This window comes from Numenius arquata, chromosome 2, assembly GCF_964106895.1.
Source record: "Numenius arquata chromosome 2, bNumArq3.hap1.1, whole genome shotgun sequence".
Taxonomy (NCBI): domain Eukaryota; kingdom Metazoa; phylum Chordata; class Aves; order Charadriiformes; family Scolopacidae; genus Numenius; species Numenius arquata.
The window spans coordinates 87,588,023-87,604,603 of NC_133577.1; the positions used below are offsets into that span (position 1 = coordinate 87,588,023).

Consider the following 16,581-nt stretch of genomic DNA (forward strand, 5'->3'; position numbering starts at 1 on the left):
ACTACTATTGTCACTAGACTTAACCTAAGTAAATATCGTTTCAGTGTTACTGTAAGCTTTGTGGTCAGCTACTTTGTGCTGCAGATCTCCAGACCAAGGGAGAAATGTGTCCAACATCATCAATGTCCAAGAAGTAAGGAAGTGGTAGAAATGTACTGCAAAAAATATTGTAAAGGACTTTGGGTGAACATCAAGCTCCATGCGACTTTTCTGGATAGGTATCAGGATAAGCATTACAAAAACTGAAGCTAAAATCGGAAGGGAAGGTAGGAGGGAGCTTTAGTCATGCTCTTTTTTAAAAAAAAAAAAAAGAGGGAGGAGAGGGGAAGGGGAAAAAACATATTTTGTTTCTATGAAATCATAGAATGACAGAATATCTCAAGTTGGAAGGGACCCATAAGGATCACAGAGTCCAACTCCCTGCTCCTCGCAGGACCACCTGAAACTAATTAATAGACTAAGAGTGTTGTCCAGATGCTCCTTGAACTCTTACAGGCTTAGTGCTATGACCACTTCTCTGCAGAGTCTGTTCCAGTGACTGACCGCTCTCTCAGTGAAGTACCTTCTCCTAATGTCCAATCTGAACTTCCCCTAACACAGCTTCATTACATTTCCTCCTGTCCTAAATAACCCTATATATACAGCCAATGATAAAGTCACCATAAACAAAGGTATATAAATACAAAATATTTTGGATTTTAATATGGAAAGTAAAAAAAAAAAAATAGACCATATTTCATATTTTAATGTAGGAAGTAAGATTTCATTAGAAATCAATTCTGTCAACCATAAAACATAACCAAAATAGAAAAGTTAATTTTAAAAGACAATGGTCAATGGTATGACAGAACAGACAGAAAAAAAAAAAAACAACAGAAATGATGGTAAAAAGAACAGACCTGTTGTAAACCACAGATTTTCTTATCACTGAAATCACCAAGCCACTAAAGTTGCCTTATGGTATACAAGTGCCAGAGCAGATCCATTAATGGTCATTACTCTTTTCACAAAGAAAACAGTGATATTGGATTAGCCTAGTCTGATAATCAAATACAAATCACCATCAACTATTCAGTAAGACACTTGTGACCCACTTATCTCTATCCCCATGAAATTAGTTGCTGCGGTTTGCGTTATAAAATAGAAGGCCTCCAGAATAAAGAACAGTTAAGCTTAACCACTGTGGAAGAAAGGCATTGTGGTCTGCACCTCTCAAGGTTGCCTTGAGTGTTATTTCACAGATATAAGCATATAGGCTTTCTCAAGTTTTGTGGTCTGGAAACAGACATTGCATACATCCTGCACTATCCCGCAAGTTAACATAGGAATAATAACGAGGTCTGTTCATGATTACAGCTGCTCCAGATTCTCAGTATTTCCCTCAAGGGCCTTAGAGACAATAAAATAGAGACAAAGAAGTTGTGCAGCACACCAAGGACTACATCAAGACCAGGTTCCATCAAAACCAACACAGAGGCCATATTTCCAAGAGATCATCCTGGCAGAGATACAAGCAGGCGTTATTTACAATATTCCTGTTTCACAAAATGAATGTTCACTGGAGGTAAGAGTTTAGCCTTATTAGTTAGTAAACTTTTTTGGTAAACCCATATAGCTTAAAACCATACCCACATGGCACAAGGCTCCTGCCAACCAAATGGTGGAACTACACGTTAGAGTACACTATCTTATATTGCAGTGCTTCTCCCCTGTTTTGTTTTATTGGTTTGGGTTTTTAAAAAAAAAAAAAAAAAACAAACAAAAAACCAAAACTCAAAAAACCCAACATGTAGCCCAGACAGATTTTTCCTCATCTACTAGTCCAGTAAATACACACCTGCAGATTAAATGCAATTTCTTTTTTTTTTTAATAGCATACGATTGTAGTTAAGAACAAAAAGTGAAGAATAACTTCCAATTGTAAACATAACATAAATTTGGGTCAGCATAAATTAATTATTCAAGTTGAAATAATTTGGGGGGGGAGGGGGAGGAAGGTTGATAATTAAACACTGAATTTTGCATATTTAACTACAAGATTGGCATCCTTAGTCTGGCAAAAGGTACCACAACATGTGCAAGTCCAGTCTCGAGGCTTCAAAATGACAGGCACCAAGCATAAGTATCACTAATACTGACAGAATTAACGTCTACAGATTTTGCATCATTTTTTTTTTTAACAGACTCACATCATTTAGTTTTAGCTGGTTGCACTCTGTCTCTGTGTCTATTTCTAGAACATAAAAGGGCAGTTCATTGAATACGGTCACAAAATACGTAGCTTCTGCGTACAGAACTATGACTGTAAGGGCACAAACATTTGTCAAATGCGATTAATTTTCACTTACTGGGATCACTAAAAACACACGACTGCTCTACTCTTTTTGGCACTTTCTGAATGGCATGTTGCATTCAAGTTCAGGCCAGTCATGAGACCTGGAGTATGTAATGATGAGAGGTGCCAGCAAACATAGCATCAAAGGAATGACTGTGCTATTGGCAGGCTCAGATACTCATTAACAGATAAAGGGGAGAAAAATCTTACACTGTATCACCCACGACATAAAATGATCTGACTACAAACTATCAGCACAGCTCCATTTGTTCATATTGACCATCATTTTAACATATCTACGTTTGTCAAAAATAATAATAAATAAAGAATAAAAGCATTTTCTTGCAGAATGGCATTCTGAGGAACCTTGCAATATTATACCATCTAGAATGTCTTCTTTGATGCCATCTGTCTGCTACTAAAATGTCAATACCTCAGCATAGATTTAATACACTTTATTTCTGTGTCAAATGATATAAAATCCAATCACCTGACAGAATCAGGCCATTTCACAATTAAACTTTAGCATTTATTAACTTTTTTCAACTATGCAATGTACAGCTTAACTACCGTAACAGAATATACACACCGTGTAGTTAGATTAAGAGGGCAATACCTGTCATTGTCCCTTCCCACTATATGTGTTCAATGTTAAATAAAATGCGTGCCATAAGGGAATAAGATTCTAACTTTTAAAGAAAATCCAAATAATTGTTTAAACAGCTGAAAAATACTGATTTGAGGCAGGAAGGCATTCTGTGTGCGTGTTCACCATTATGTGTATTGACCCACACAAATGCAGGCATTGAGAGCCACTGGAAATCTCCCAATTTCCAGCAGCAGGGTGTGCAGTTGTATATGCACAACCACATGCTTTGGCAATTTTACAAAGCAAAAAATATAAGTTTACAACTGCATGCTAGGAGACTTATTTGAAGGATAAAAAAGTTATTCATAAGATTTTAATGGAAGGACTTGACAGCTCTGAGGATTAATAATGGGATACAAAATACCTTTCACCTGTTGGTCAGCAGTTCACATCCAGTCCAGGTCGGTAGCTAATGAAAAGGTGCTATCCGACAGCTACTGGTTTGCTCAGGAGAAATGAGTGGGTGGTCCTAGCCCAAGCCCTAATGGAGATCCTCTGCACAGATGCACTGGCATATTTATGGCTTTTCAGTGCAGAGACAAATGAGACATATTCATAAAACAATGAACGGCAATCCCATTGCTGGGGGAAAAAAACAACATAATGAAGACACTTTAATAATTGATTTGGAAGACTGTGCTGGTATTCACCTTACTGGACCTGGACCTTAGTCTAATGCCTATAATGAGGACAAACTTTCAGCTGTTTTCCATTAATAGAGAAAACTTCCTCCCTCTCCGCTCCTAAATCATAGAATAATAAAAATAATAATAATAAATAAAGGTGAATTGCCCACAATTACCACCTACCTTCCAGCAACACCAGCAAATTTAAAAGGAAAAAAAGTGAAGGTAACTGACACATGGCTCTTATAACCTAGCACAGCAGTTGTCCTGGCTTTCGGAAACACCCCACTCTCCACAAAACACGCAGGCTTCAAATCAGAACAGCTGGTTGCTTGCAGTTTTGGAAGCCAAACAGTTAAGTGTTTAAATATGAATTCAGAAGCTTGATTTTTAAGACCAGTTCTTTGTAAAAGCTGACTGCAAGGGGGTTTTTGATTGGTTAGTTGGTTGCTTCTTCCCTGCAGACCAGGACAATGGATCCAAACTTGCTAATACGGGCAGACATATTGCTTCACTGGGCTTTCCCACAAACGACTGTTATGATCACCACGACAAATGAAAGAGAGCCAGCTATGGGCAGTTGATACATTAGTAGAAGACCTTGTTTTTATCCTTAAAATATTAAAAACTGAGGACAAACCCACCATTTTTATATCCACCCCATTTTTTTTCCTCACTCTGCTGTGAAACTGTGCCAAATTCATGTTGAGGCAGCTGTTGTACTTTAGGCTGCTGGAGGCCCAGGGACCTCAAGATGCTAGTAAAATTGAAAGATTAATACAGCTGAGCAGCTCTGAATAACCCTCTTGTGGAAACTATGATGACACAGTGGCAACTAGTAAGGTGGTTCAACAAATTAGGTGGTCTCTGCAATTAAAACCAACTTTATATTTCATAAATATTCATCATTCTTCAAAGTGTGCAAGGGTTTAACTGGTAAAGCAGAAACTTCACTTTTCAATATAATTTTACCAGCTATAACTGGTAATAATGCGATTGCATAAGGAACTCAATGTGTCAGAAATGCAGTTGACTCATTCCCTGCATCTGCTCAATTTTTTTTGGCAAGCATTCACATTTTTAATAAAAGGAACTGAATTATGAAAAGATTTGTTAATGGAAGATTGATTAAACTGCAGACACTGACTACAGAAAAAATGATTATTTTACATATTTTCTTCTTCCTCTCTAGGACATTTTAAAGTCACAGAGAGACTAAGCAAGGATAGTAAGAAAGTCTGAACTGAACCTGTGAGTTAATTTCATATTTCTTTAAGTTTTTGCAGACCTGCATATCTAGTTCATAGCCAGTTCCTTTTGCCATACAAATGTTGTGACAGGACAGGCAAAACACAATTTAAATAGTGTGACACTGAGTAAATTAATGATAAAGTCTTCAAAAGTTTTTACTTAGCTGAACTAAGGAAACAGGAACTAGAGATTTGCATCTTACAATGAGGTCACTGACATACACAAGCTCTCCATCCCACCTCTACATACAAATATTTAAGAAAAAACTTTAATATCTAGTATTTAGTAGCTAAGTGGATTCTTATTTCCCCTTATTTTGCTGTTATTTCTACAACTCTTCCTTCTTTACTCTGAATTACAATGTGAATATCTTGCACCATAATTTGTACCTGAAATGCTAGTCCCACTGAAATACATGGGAGTTGCATTATTCACATCAAAGGTCCAAAATTTATCTCAGTCTCTATACTTCCTGTGCAGTGAAGAGATAAATCTTGTCTCCTCGTCTCATCTTTATTATAATAACATATCAGAGAAGCAATGACTTCTACAGGTTAACATCTGGCCCAGAAAAACATCTACATGAGGCAAGATTTGAAATGAGAAGTGATTTGTAATGAGAAGCTCTATGTATTTCATTAGAAAAACAAACCGTAGTGCGGGAAGGAGTTTATAGTCATGCAAAGCCCTTCTTTTCCCAACTAATATCAGCAGGCTTGTCAAAGATGCTGTCTTTTCAAACAAAGTTTTCCTCTTTCATATCCTTATATGATCACAGTGAGAGACAATGCTGTTAATAGAACTGATCCTCTCAAGTTTTGGCTCCCTAATAACTTCAAGAATATAATCTTATTCCTCTTTGGTGTAATATATTAATCTCAGTGTATGGGACCAAGAATTGGATTACTCTGGAGCAAATCAGGGTATAAATCTCTATCTACTAATACCCGATAAGTTACCATATGCTGATCTTTACCTTATGGTAAATGTGAGGCAACTTTCTCATTATTGTACAGCGTGACACATTCACATACCCTTGGCCCTGAGGTCATGGTTGATGCTCTGCTTCCCAGTCATTTCACTGGACCAGGGTCCTCACATGCACATGAGTCTATGCATACTGCTTGAAGGATCCAGTAAATTGCTTTTAGAAATAAGCCTTGGTAGGATCAATAAAATGGAACGTCTTGTTTTAGTTTAATCCTCTATTTACACCTTAAGTGGTTTGCTTCCATCTAAACATATCACATTAGTCCTCCATCAACCACAGGTGGATTTGTGTTGACTAAAAAACCATTTACTAGACTGACTTAGATTCTAATGAATTCAGTGTAAAATTCTGTGAGCCAATGTTATTTTAGAGAGCAATAACATAAACTGGGTTCTTGAGTCTACACCTAAGGGGATAATTAATGGCATGATAACCAGAGAGCTGAGATTTAAGCACTGCCCACTGACTTTGGTGGGAATCCACTGGAGTTTTTGAATGTGACACCACTGCTTATACAGAGATTTAGGAATTTAAAACACGACTTATGTCTTTACTGGCTCGGAGCATGATTCAGAGCCTATTAAGGTGATATTTTCTTCAAGTAAAGAAGTATGTATCTGATTAATCAATAATATATTAGATCTATTTGACATCCATTTTCTTGTTTTATGGGTCTCATCATAAAAAGCATTCTTGTTTTATTAAAGATTTCAAAATGATTTAGGAAAGAAATATAGGCATAGGGGTTTTTGTTCTCTTGAAGTTTTTTTTGGTTGTTTTGTTTGGGTTTAATAGATACACCTATTTTTCAGTCTTTCTTTTGGGTCATCTTGAAGTCTAAAAGGAGTTTACCTCATGTTACATCACTGTTAACAACAAGAAAGATTAGTCTTAAGTCTTAAGTAAACTTTTAAAGAACAGATTTCATTCCACATGTTGTGATTTATTTACTGTCTAGACCCATACTGAAATGTTCACCTGGGTCATTAACCTTTAGATTATTTTATATCAAAAATATGTAATGAAACATTAAGCAAATTTCCATGTTAGGCACTTTCTTTTCCATTCAGTCTTAAGCCATATTTTATATTTTCTGATAAAGTAGTGTATTACTATCTACTCATACTTCACTGGCCAGTCAGTAGAATATAAATTCACTATCTCCACATACTGTTTTCACTATGAATTTCTTCTAAGCTAAATTCGGCCTATACCATGCATTTTTCTCTGATTACTGACAAAATCACTACACACAGAGTAATTACAGGTGACTGGTGACTATATTCAACCATGTAGCAAAAAAAAAAAAGATCTTTTCTCTCATGAAAGCAGTTCATCCTGTGTCAGTGATGTTTTCTATAGCGAGCTTTAAATTTATGTTGAGTAAAGCGAGAAGTTTAGGGCTCCCCTTTTCCTGTCTACAGGAAGTTAGAAACGAGATACAGAAGATGAGATCCCTAAAGGAGGTTATTGAGGGGTTATGTGCCTAAATACCTGTTCCAGAGTAATTTTCCAACTAGTTAGAAGGATATGTTACATTTAAATGAAAATACTCCATTTTACAATTAATTCTGTTACATTTGGCATGCAGCCAAACATATGTCCTAAGGGGACTGAAAAGTATATCTATGGATGCAATACTGATGGCATGTAGCCAGCCTCAGAAATACAAGCTCAATAGATGTCAGCTATTGAAATTTCTGTAGTTCGGAAATCCTGACATTCAGCCTGGAGGTGTTAATGCTCCAGATACACCAGATAACCAAACCTTAAAAAAATAGGGCTCATGGTTCTGAAGTCAATAAACATGACTTTCCACATTGAAGAGGGAAACCCACCACTCCCATTACCTACAAGCAAATTGCTTGTAAACTGAAAACAAAAATGAAAACAACTCCTGACATTTTGCAGATTTCAGAACTAAATCCAAACTTTCTACTTGGATCAGTTTTAACCCTCAAGCGATTTCAAGTGGCAAGAAAAATTGTAGTGCCTGTGTCAGACTCCAAAGACAAAATGAATACATGACAGAAAAGTAGCAGTGGCTATTTCTTGGCTTAACTTGATTTCTTAGGGAGGGACTTTTCAAGAATTCAATGTCATTTATATGTTGTTTTGATGGGAGAAACTGAAATATCCAATTTTCATTAAAAAATTCTTCCTAAAAGCAGTATTAACAGCCAAGGGATTTAGCCTCCCAAAATGAAATATTTAACAGCTTTGCTGATCTAATTAAATTGACCCATTCAGAAAATGTCTTTTCATAAATTAAAGATTTCTGTACGTGTAGGCATTTATTTATCATTCCTGAAAAAAAGTACTACTAAAAATATTTTTTGTTTGCTTTAAAGGAATTGACTACTAAAACTGTTCTAGAAAATCATACCTAGATTTACCATGTAGCATTTCAATTGCTATGTCTTAAAAAGTCAGGATTCTTTTGACATCATGACTGTTCTACCTCATCCCTGCTTTCTTCCAATTTGTGTAAATCTAGAAAGTCAGAAAAAGAGTAGCAATCAAACAGTGACATACAAAAATGACAATATGACAGAGTTGTCTAACAAAAATGCAAATTTCCTTTCTGTGCTGGAACTTCAGCAGCAAGTAATTACAGAAACAGTAGCTGCTGAATTAGCCTATTCCTTATTGCACTATGTTCCCCTTTCCCCCTGCTGCCCCATTTCTTTCTGTTCTGCCTACCTTCCACTTATTTCTATGTTGTCATTTATTTATATTTATTTTGAGATGACTTTCAAGGACTACACCAATTACTGAATACAGTAGGGTATTTGATGGTGGCATTCTGAGTTTCACAACTAACCAAAAATGGCAGGATACCTCTCTGGCCTTCTGTTTGTCAAGAGCATAAGTAACAAACAACTGCTGGCAAAAATATGGCCACCCACTGAGAAGGGAGTATTTTGAAACTTTAAAAAAAAAGTATTTAACTTCAGTGTTGATACTTGAATGTCACAATCCTGTTTCTTTCATTTTAATCCAAAATACTGTGAGTCTCTATCATGTCTATGTCTGCTTTCTCCCCATCCCCCTTTGGAGAAAACATTGTAAAATATTTTAGATTTTAGGGAATCTTCCAGGGTGATTATTACTGAATTTAATATGGTTTGGAGCTGTAACACAGAAATTTTACAAGGCAAAGTAAATTTTTCTTACAGCACTTTGGGTGATTTTCCAAGCCAGTAAAAAAATAGGAGATTAACAGCACTGTGTGGTGCCATGTAAAATGCAAGAAAACACTGTGCAATTTTTTCCAAAGAAATATAGCAAAGCCTGTAATTCCTAGATGCAATACGCTAAATGTTACAATATGGGGCTGCCCCTAAGTACTTTAGCAATTATAGGCGCTACTGCAAGCTATGAAGGGTGGTTTGTGGGCTCAAGTTCACTCAAAACAGCTAAAACAAAACTTCAAAACAGATTTATTTATAATTGAAATAAAGCTTCTCAGACTGGTGTGCTACTATAACAACCATCCACTGCTTAATGGCAGAAAAACCAGCCACTAGGAAGGAGGCTTTCTTACTCTTCTCTTTAAGAAGACTAAAGTGAGAGGAGAAAAAAAATATTAAAAGCTTTACTTCTAAATGATTTTTTTTTTTAGTATGATAGCCAACACTTTCTTTTCTAGAAGGTCTGCCCAGAAAATTGAAAATGAATTACAGCACATGCTGAAGGCCTCACCTGGCACTGTCATTCTGACAGACTCATTTTTATCTTAGAACTGGGAGCCTTTCAATTTTAAAGCCTTTTAGAAAGATTACGTTTTCCTTTGTGATATAGAAATAAATTACCTAAGGAAGGGGTGAGACTCAGATGCTGTGGTACCAAACTCCTATGTACATTGACAAATAAATTTATCAAGTAATTTATGCAGCTTAAGTTAAAGATATTAAAAGCACATAATGCTGAAGCACTGCAGTCCTAAACAGCTACATGTTGTTTCTGCAAAATAAATAATAAAAAAAAAAAGCACAAACTTAAGCCCCAGACAACTGGCTATTTTCCAATTATTCTACTAGCTGAGCTACTAATCATGCTTTTCAACCACTAAATTATGGTGTTCTAATATATTTTCAGGAAAATTGTAGCTTAGTGAGCTGTAATTTTTAGATATGAACATATAACATTATCCAATATAGGGGTTATGAAATACTTGTGACATGATATTAGGTAAGATGACTGTAAATTCATTAGCTATTGCTTTGGAGCTCTTAAGTCGGTCTCTTTTTTTCTGCGTATACAGCAGAATGCCCAAGTCCACCTGGCATTTCTTATAACCCAAAAGAGCTAATAAGCCTTGAGACAAATATTTGCATTAAAATAAAAACAGAGAGCATTGTTTTAATACTAATAAGTATTTTTTTACTCCAAAGGCTGTATTGCATGTAAATTAGAACTATATAATTTACGTATTTCAAGAATCAATGACAGCACACTTAAAATAAAGGCACCATATACTAGATGAGCGTGTTACCTTAGCAATGAAAAATATGTTTGTGGTCGGTTTGTTTGGTTGGTTTTTTTTTTCATTATTTCTAACTTGAACAATAACCTGCATGAGCAATCTGGTCTAAATAAAATGTTTACTCTGAGTAGGGGATTGGACGGAATGATATCTCAAGGTCTCTTCCAACATGATGATTGTATATAACTTTATTTTCATGCTGAAGCTAGCTCCAGTTTACTAAAATGCAGTACTTTGAATCAAAGTCAAGGTACAGACGTATTTAATATTACCTTCTATTATCTTCTCTTACTGAAAAGAGATTTTAGAGGAGAATTAGCTTCTACCAGAATGGGTTACCTTTTGCAATGTCATGAGTGGCATGTGAAACTGTAAAGAAGGTAAATCACAATTCATCTACTGCATAAACTTAAAATGATTAAAATCATGATGTGACAGATACTGATTCACGTCAACATTTCAGCTTGATTTTACTAGTTTGCCATTTGCATGTAGCTCATGTCACTACTGTTCCAAAGGGCAATTTAAATTTTAAACTTGCATTTTGTGGGAAATGAAATGAACTATAGTAAGAAAAAGCATAATCTATGCTATTTAATTTTACTTGGGCTAATTCTTTTGGTTTTGTATATAGAATAGAATATTTCAATTGGAAGGGACCTATGACAATCATCTAGTCCAACTGCCTGACCACTTCAGGACTGACCAAAAGTTAAAGCACTTTGTTAAGGGCATTTTCCAAATGTCTTTTAAACACTGAACAAAGTATCTTTATCAGTGACCTGGACAAGGGGATTGAGTGCACCCTCAGTAAGTTTGCAGACAACACCAAGTTGGGCAGGAGCGCTGATCTGCTTGAGGGTAGAGGGATATGGACAGGCTGGATCAACAGGCCAAGGCCAATGGAATGAGGTTCAACAAGGCCAAGTGCCAGGCCCTGCATTTGGGTCACAACAACTCCATGCAATGCTACAGGCTTGGGGAGGAGTGGCTGGGAAACTGCCCAGCAGAAAAGGACCTGGGGCTGCTGGTCGACAGCCAGCAGTGTGCCCAGGTAAACAAGGCGGCCAACAGTATCCTGGCCTATATCAGGAGTAGTGTGGTGAGTAGGACTAGGGAAGTGATTGTCCCAATGTACTTGGCACTGGTGAGGCCCCACCTCAAATACTGTGTTCAGTTTTGGGCCCCTCACTGTAAGAACGACATTGAGGTGCTGGAGCATGTCCAAAGAAGAGCAACGAAGCTGCTGAAAGGTATAGGGAACAAGTGGTACCAGGAGCAGTTAGGGGAACTGGGGTTTTGCCTGGAGAAAAGGAGGTTGAGGGGAGACCTTACCAGTCTCTACAACTACCTGAAAGGAGACTGTAGTGAGGCGGGTATCAGCCTCTTTTCCTGAGTAACAAGCGATAGGACAAAAGGACACAGCCTCAAGTTGCACCAGGAGAGGTTTAAATTGGATATTAGGAAAAATTTCTTCACCGGAAGGGTTATCAAACATTGGAACAGGCTGCTCAGGGAAACGGTTGAGTCATCATCCCTGGAGGTAAAAGACCTGTAGATGCAGCACTTCGGGACATGACTTAGTGGTGGACTTGGCAGTGTTGGGTTAACGGTTGGACTCAATGATCTGAAGCGTCTTTTCCAGCCTAAATGATTTTATGATTCTATGTCATGCTGCTTCTAGTAAGCATTAATACTGGCAACAGACTTGAGGACGCAGAAAAGCTGGGGTTAAAATTAAGCCACTTCACTGGAATTTAAATTCGGGAAGTAAAACATAGCTGAATTTGTGAACTTTACAGGTTTGACTTTACGGCTAGGGTGTTTTATACTAGAATTGCCTTTGGATGGAACTTAGGAACTTGTCTGAAACCTTCCTCCTCACCTTCCTCACCTCCCAATCTCACTGACAGAGAAAAATTTACTATCTATGTTAGCACCCAATTCCACCCTTCACTTCATCAATCATCTCACATTTCTCTGCTGGAAAAGAGACACAGAGAAGTGTTGTCTATAGCTTTGTCTCAGCACTTATATTCAGCAATAGGATTGCAAAAAGTCTGAAGGTTTGATTCCAACAAATGATGAGAAAGAAGCCTCTAAAACATCTCTCCTCTAACATCTGAAAACCAACTGAAGTAGGCTTTTCTCTCTCCTAAGTAAACAGGCTATGAGAAAATGATCAAGAGCCTAGGCAGCAAAGATCAACAGAATAAATCACAGTGGTACCTCAAGTTAGGTATGGGCTGAAACAGCTATGCCAAGGGGAACAGCTCTAATGCTATTGAATCCCAAGGAAGTCTATGCAGACTTCCAGGAAGCATGTCAGTTACAGCAATCATACATTTGCAATGGGAACTGATACTAGTACAGTTCATTATACTAGAAACTAGACAAAATTCGTTTAATGTGAATCACTGAGCAGATCGTAGGCTGCAAAACTGATTAAGGATAAGTGACCAACATGGAGACAAAAATCCATATTCTACTGCCAAATCTCTTCATCATCCATTTTACTGTTGAATGTCTTTTCAGACGTTGCAGCTGAAAGAATTAAATGAAATAAATGCCAAATTTCAATAGATCAAAGGTAAATGAACTTTTTTTTTTTAAATTAATGAAATAAACACCTGAAAAATTTTCTGCCACCTCTAATTACTTTGTCATCAACATGTTGCCTTGTTATGCGTTTATGAAGTTCTGTGTCACTACAAGCCAACAGGAGGTCAGCACCATCTTTTCAGCTTATGCTGCTATTAATAGAATGGACATGAACTCTATCTGTACATATTGCCATGAATAGAGAAGAAGCAACAGTAACAAAAGAAAGAAGTGTCCACAGATTATAACCAACATTATGAGAACAGACTGCAATTATGGCACAGAGCAAGTATAGGTAAGCAAGTGTGCGCTGAGAAGGGATAGGTAAAGTGTTTTATTGCCTACTGTGGTGCAGTACTCAGTGTCCAAAGTTGTATACAGCTCCTGTCCTTTTTGCTAATGAGACACATTCTTCCACAAACGTACTTCAGATCCTTAAGCCACAATCCACCCTACATGTATTTTGTGTTTATATCCCTGGAGAAAAGTGAACAGTTCAATTCTACTATAACGATCCACATATATTTTTCATTGTGTCCTTCCCAAAGTTGGGGTATGCCACTAATGTTTAATCCTATATCTGAATTATCATAATGAGGAGACAAAATTAAAAATTTTTTAGTGGCTGTCCTGGTTTCGGCTGGGATAGAGTTAATTTTCTTACTAGGAGCTGTCATAGTGCTGTGTTTTGGATTTAGGATGAGAATAATGTTGATAACACACTAATATTTTAGTTGCTGCTAAGCAGTTAAGGACTTTTTGGCTTCTCATATTGGCCTGCCAACAAGAAGGTGGAGGGAACCCAAGAAGATGGGAGGGGATACAGCCGGGACAGCTGACCCCAACTGACCAAGGGGATATTCCTTACCATATGATGTCATGCTCAGTATATAAAGCTGGGGGAAGAAAAAGGAAGGAGGAGACGTTATGGCATTTGTCTTCCCAAATAACTTAGGCGTGACGGAGCCCTGCTTTCCTGGAGATGGCTGAACACCTGCCTGCTTGACGGGAAGCAGCAAGTTAATTTCTTGTTTTGCTTTGCTTGCACATGCGGCTTTTGCTTTATTTATTAGGCTCTCTTTATCTCAACCCATGAGTTTTCTCACTTTTATTCTTCTGCATCTCTCCCCTGTCCCATCATGGGGGGAGTGAACAAGTGGCTGTGTGGTGCTTAGTTGTCATCTAGGGTTAAACCACAACAGTGGCTCACAAAATTTGTACAGAGTTATGGGATTTGGGGATTTTGTTATTTTGAAGAAAACTGTGAGACCTTGCTTACCAGAACAACTGCAAGACTTTCCCCACCACATCTCATATTTCATATACTCAGCAGTTTAGAAAATGTGCAACATTAACCAGAGGAGTACTGGGGTAGGGGTGTGTGTATGGAATAGATCTGCTAAGAAGAAACCAGTAATGCTGACTTTCTCATGTTATTCTTAGGTGCAAGATATGAAGATATCTGCCAGAAAAGCAAGGTACATTAGAAAATTTTGCTGTATAACCTACTTGCAGCTCTACCCCAGAGAAAGGTAGTCAGTGAGTGCATGTATTTGTCAATATCTGAGAAATTTTAACTGTAACTGGAAATAGTAGCAAAAAATGCCTTTCTAGGGCCTGGAACTGACAGGCAGTGGGAATATAACACTACCATCTTGACTTCCATTACAAGCTAAAAATTCCCATCCAGGTAGTTTTTAATCAAACTCTGTATGTGACGTTACATGACAACACTAAACAATTTTTAATTCTTTCCAATTATGTGGACACTTGCACTCTTATAGAAAACTTCTGTTCTAATTTCTCCCCCTTTTCCAAATTCAAGTACTTTTAGCAGCAATGTACCTATTGAAATTAATTATGAGCTATTTTTCTTCACTGGATATCTACCCTTGGTCCAAGGACAGTTTTTGCTTGAAGACTGGACAGGGCATAAGCAAGGTCAGAGTAAAAACTTATGGCTAGGTGAAAAGTTGAGGAAGATATGCAAACTGAGGCACAAGGATGGAAGAGCCACACAAAGGCGTATCAGTAGAGCATAGAAAGGAAACATGAAACCACTGGGCTGAACAATGAAAGCAAATGTAGAAGAGATAAACAGGAAAAAGGATATGGATGAAAAATGGGAATGAGAAATGGATAACCAGTGAATGGCAGTTTTAAAACAATTATTTTAGAGAATAAAATAGAAATCCATTTTCATCTTCAAAATTTGTGAAAACCGAGGAGGGACTGGTACTCTGCTATAACTATCATATCGGGCTAGTTTAGCTGGCGCTATAAGTTCATCTATACTCAGAAGGCACAATAAATTGTGAAGAAATGAAAAAGTCTAACTCTTTCCATTTTTTTTATAATTAGCTCTTAGTAGTTGAGTAGTCCTTTCACAAGCTCAAAGAAATACTCATAAAGAAGCATAAATTCAAAGCATAAGACATGTAATTCACAAAGTACAGGCAACATTTCCTAGCTCTGCCACAGGCTGCTGCAACAACCCTGCGTCAAACGCTGAGCATCTTTAGCATTAATATAATTACTTGTGATCTAAACTACTTAGAATAAAGGCTTTTTCAACTAGAGAACTTACTCCCTGTTAAAAAGTTCCTACACTATTTTAACTGTTTTCTTCTGGCACAGAGGTGGTGATATTTCAGGAATGGATGCAATGTTTCACAAAAAAACTACACTGTCAACTTATCCTTAGTTAATAGGCATGACTAAAATAGCATCACAAATAGGGCTATAAGCAATCTTCAGGCCAAAGTCTTCCCATTCCTTTACCTCACCTACTCGAAGGGCCTGGGACCAGCTCCCAGGAGCTGCTGGTTAACTCACCGTCAGAGCCAGTAGTTTTCCGTAGGTGAGATGGGCTGGGATGTGGTCGCTCTTGGATCGCAGTGACTCCACGTACCAGCGCTCTGCTTCTGGCAGCCGGCTCATTCTCATATAGGCTTCTCCTACAGGGTGAAACAAATGCTAGTGAGAATGCCCAAAATTTCTCAGGGCTTCCATAATTTATTAGCTCATTTATAATTTGCTATGTATTAAATGGGCAGAGATCTTGAAAAAGGTGAACTGCTTTGAACACCTGCAATCACACACACACACAAAGCCTTACAGACACTTCATGGAGCATACTGAGTTATGGCCTTATTAGGGCTGAAAGAGCACGGTTGAGATGAAAGTCTTGTCGGAACAGAACTGCAAGAGAGCTCCATCTGCTAAGTTTCAGTCAAAAGCCTCAAAGTAACAGAATTTTTACCACATCTACTGTAGAAAAGTTACTTCTTTTCCATCAGTCTACATTGCGCAGCATGGAATGGTAGGGAGAATACAGGAAGTGTTTGCATTTAATCATAATATATCAAGAACCAAGATTTTTAAAAACTAGGAAAGGTTAAGAAAACAGCCCTGAAACTATATTGGAGGGAGGGGCAAGACATTAAAACCCTAATCTCTGAATGTAGTTAAATTAGGTTATGTGCCACAGTTAGTTTCAATTAGAATATACCATCCATAATTTTAAAATTGCTAGTCTTAAGAAGTCATGTACGAAATGACCAAAATTGTACATTTTTTCAAAGTTAAATCCTTTACTGTGAGAGGCTGAGGCAGGCAATGTTGAAGAACAAGAGATGA

The 16,581-nt window shown here is 37.4% G+C and overlaps 1 protein-coding gene across 1 annotated transcript in view; it reads right to left on the bottom strand.

The window, feature by feature from the left end:
* The window catches only part of TMTC2 (transmembrane O-mannosyltransferase targeting cadherins 2), a 255,407-nt gene that overhangs the window by 45,685 nt on the left and 193,141 nt on the right, over positions 1 to 16,581 (bottom strand). The window contains exon 8 of the mRNA XM_074168501.1: positions 15,778 to 15,899. Within this exon, the coding sequence (XP_074024602.1) occupies positions 15,778 to 15,899 (122 nt within the window). The remainder of the gene's footprint in view (positions 1 to 15,777; positions 15,900 to 16,581) is intronic.